We start from the raw sequence: 3,594 nt of genomic DNA on the forward strand, positions 1-3,594 counted from the left end.
AGTCTACAAGGTTACTGAAGCATTATCGGCGAAATATTACAATTGAATGTCTCTGAATCGTCTCTGCAATACTTATTACATTGCAATTTGCAATGTTGCAATGTTTCTGAAAGGTTTGGTGCTGTATGGGTACTCTCAACATTTTCTAATTTTCATACTTCTTTCAGAATACGATAAAATATACATACTCATTTTATTTTCAATCTAGAAATTAGGATTTTTTTTATTGTAGATTTTATTTTTATAATATAGTTACAAAGAATAGTAGACTTTACAAAATAAGCTAAAGTAGCCTAAAAAAAACATACGCCACAATTCGTCCAGAAATTTTGTCAAAATAACAGAACAGAATAAAGTTGTACAAAAATTAAATACTGTATATTATAATAATTACATAATTATCTAATTATCTATTGTATTAAACATAAATGTACAGAGATAAATAAATATTTTGCGTTTCATGTATTTCTAACACAACTGTTTCAGCAATATTTCTTTGTGTGTGCTTCTCGCAAGTAAAATGACGTAGTTGAATACTTAACTCGAAAACTACAAAGTATAATAAATATTCACGACTGATAATTTTATTGATATTCGAGTTCAAGAACCAAAATTAATTTAAAATCTTACAACTCACGTTCTTAAATTAGTTGAAGCTTGATGAATTTTATTCCAGTAATCCTATATTTTTGCTTTACAAATAATAATACCTGATTAAATAGAAAAAAAATACGACACACAACATAAGTAGCGCAGCTAAACCGAACAGATCTGTAATACATTGGTCATAAATTAAGTTCTAATATACGTACAAATTCATCTCTGTATGGCGTACATTTATTCAGATGTATACATATATCGATACACAAAATATACAAATCTCAAAGATTTTAACAAAAGTATTAAGTACTGTTTAAAATACTATATACGGCACATATTCAGTAATAATTTTGACTTTTTTATATCCATTTAATTTGCTCGTTCTTGTTAGACTTGGCGGTGTCCGCCTGCACTTGTAACGTAAGCGCAACGTATGGTTTGTCACAATACGGCGAATCTAACGGAGGGTAATAATGTCTATAGCAGACATACGTTAAGCAGTAGCCTATTACTGATCCCATCACCACGTCTGAAACAAATTCTGTATCAGATTCTAATACAAAATTGTGTTAGAATCATATTATTTCGACAACAAAGCTTCAAATGCAAAAATTACCTTGCCAGTGATGGTGATAGTCGCACGTTCTGCTTAATGCAATAGTTAAAGCGACGCAAAGCGGCAAAAGAAACATGCAAAGTCTCCACGATTGTCCTTTTCCCGCCAGACTGAATGTGTGCAACTTTCCGGCTAAATATAGAGCGATGAAGCCAAAACTGGCGAACGCAACTAGAACGGAAATTATAATCAGAGTATACTACAATATATAGAAATATATCATCTTATCTCTGTATATTCTTTACCAAATGAATTAATGCTTTCATATAAATAAAATTATAGTGATACATTTATTCATAATATCTATATTTGCTGATGTCGTTGCAAATGTAATATTGACATACATGAGGAATGTCCGCTTGGAAATGACTTCTTTCCATCCCTAACAACAACCGGATCTCCAGTGCATTTAAATCCTGGATTCATTTGCCCATCCGGGAAACACCGCCAGAAGAAATCTGGTCTCGGACGACCTGAAAGTGTGACAAATTGATGAAACGATGGAAAAATGCTCAATTATTACATGAATAACTTTAACTGCAGATCTTACTCATTTGATATATGTTTGCAGCACTTAAATGTTTCAACAATAATTAACGTACCTACTATAAGTTTTAAAATGTCTGTAATAAGACCGTTAACTCCTAAGGCTAATGTTACAGACAATACTGACTGCTGAAGATCGACTTTGTCTTTGTGCATTGTGAAAAAGAAACAAATAACGACAATCGGCATCATAAACACAAGAGGCTGGAAAAAAGAATGTTTCATTTAATATATACATATATATATATATATATATATATATATATATTACTTGTGACACAATATTCTACTTATTTTATTGTTAATCCTATTTATTAAAATCTTTCTAGGTATATGTTTACCCATAATATTGTGGTTGGGACGAAAGATTCTGTCCTCGGATTTGTGTATAGCCATAATTCTGCTTCATGAATTTTTCGTGTAAATGGTTCTGCTTTTTCCAGCTCCCTGAAAGCCATCAAATCCAGCATTCTATTTAAAAAATAATGAGCATTTATGATAAAAAAAAAGTCAATGAATAAAAGGGGCTAAGAGCCTTGACTAGGTGTTAGTGTCACAATGATAAAATTCCCATATGTTTAAAACATAAAAATACAAACGTTTCGGTCTTTCTCTAGGCCATCTTCAGTATATAAAATAAATAGAATATAAAATATAATTTAGATATAAAGTCAAAAGATAAAAAGATAAAAATCGCTCGCAACGCAAATCATAACAGCTGTAAAGTATGAGCCGTTTTTTTCGGATTTATTAGCTGCTGTAGATTGAAAGATCGTCGTCGAAATATAAGTTTTTGTGTTGTAGAGGTGGTAAAAGTCGACTGATAAAAAAAAGTAAAATAGTATAAAAAATGATTTCTATTATTTGTATTAAGTACAATTTATATTATTTCTCAAAGGATCACTGCAACTAGGCAAAACTTATATTAATACAGAATATCAATAACAAAAGTCATAAAATGTATGTAAAGATATAACATTATAGGTGAAATTTCTATTGCACTATAATACTTTGAAACAATGAGCATTCGTGCCTTAGATACAATAATAAACAGTAGTAAAAATACACGTACAATGTATCTTATGATTCTATCTCTCGGAGAAACCAGAGGAAAAATTATTACTACTTCTTAAAAAATTATATTAATGCTTCTTATTTATTTATTGTGCCTTCCTGCTTTGGATAACGCTACTAGTTTATTTTATAAATTTAAGATTTATATAAATATATCAGTAAAAGAGCCGCAAATCTTATGCATAAAATAGCATAAAAATATAATATAAATAAAATTTCTAACATTACTGTGTTAATTAATACTAATTACTATAGATTGACGTTTGAATACCAATAAGTTTAATGGCATATAGCTAATTGTAACATATTGATTGTTTAACTGCACACCCACCGAAACATCAACTTACACGAATAGCACTGCCAGAAAGACACGTAGCAACACGTCAAACCAGAACCATAACGAGACTCGAAGTCCGCGTATGTTAGTCATTTCAATATGTCGCACATTTAAACTGAGGATGGATCACGCCGGCTTTCCCTGGGTAAAAGAAGTATAAAAGTCGTTAATGTTAAACTTAAACAATTCATCGTGTAATAAACCATGTCGGCCCGAATCCACATCGATCGAAACACAGTCACAGTTGGTCATAGTATAAAGCCAGCGGTACACGATACTAGAGGTTTCCTACTGAATTGCTTGCGAGAACCAATAAGGATGCAGAGTTTTAGATCAGGTGACTTAAGCCCTGTTTCCATGATCCAAGAACTGTGTCCAAGTTCTAGTTCCGAGAAATGTGTAGCCAATACCCAGGTAGAAC

The 3,594-nt window shown here is 31.3% G+C and overlaps 1 protein-coding gene across 3 annotated transcripts; it reads right to left on the reverse strand.

Annotated features, from left to right (window-relative positions):
* Positions 1 to 815: 815 nt before the first annotated feature.
* On the reverse strand, positions 816 to 3,449 carry LOC105557913 (phosphatidate phosphatase PPAPDC1A). 3 transcript variants are annotated; one of them, XM_012005313.1, is made up of 6 exons: positions 3,184 to 3,449; positions 2,104 to 2,233; positions 1,819 to 1,966; positions 1,561 to 1,689; positions 1,217 to 1,387; positions 816 to 1,129 (listed from the first exon to the last, which is right to left on the reverse strand). In XM_012005313.1, exons 1-6 carry the CDS (start codon positions 3,264 to 3,266, stop codon positions 960 to 962), a joined length of 831 nt encoding a protein of 276 aa, XP_011860703.1. In that variant the 5' UTR covers positions 3,267 to 3,449; the 3' UTR covers positions 816 to 959. The 3 variants fall into 3 exon arrangements, with proteins under 3 accessions (XP_011860703.1, XP_011860704.1, XP_011860705.1); XM_012005314.1 differs by having other exon boundaries at positions 2,104 to 2,209; positions 3,184 to 3,448; XM_012005315.1 differs by having other exon boundaries at positions 2,104 to 2,209; positions 3,168 to 3,190.
* Between the last annotated feature and the right edge of the window lie 145 nt (positions 3,450 to 3,594).

Source organism: Vollenhovia emeryi, unplaced genomic scaffold, assembly GCF_000949405.1.
Source record: "Vollenhovia emeryi isolate VEMERY1.0 unplaced genomic scaffold, V.emery_V1.0 DF939406.1, whole genome shotgun sequence".
Taxonomy (NCBI): domain Eukaryota; kingdom Metazoa; phylum Arthropoda; class Insecta; order Hymenoptera; family Formicidae; genus Vollenhovia; species Vollenhovia emeryi.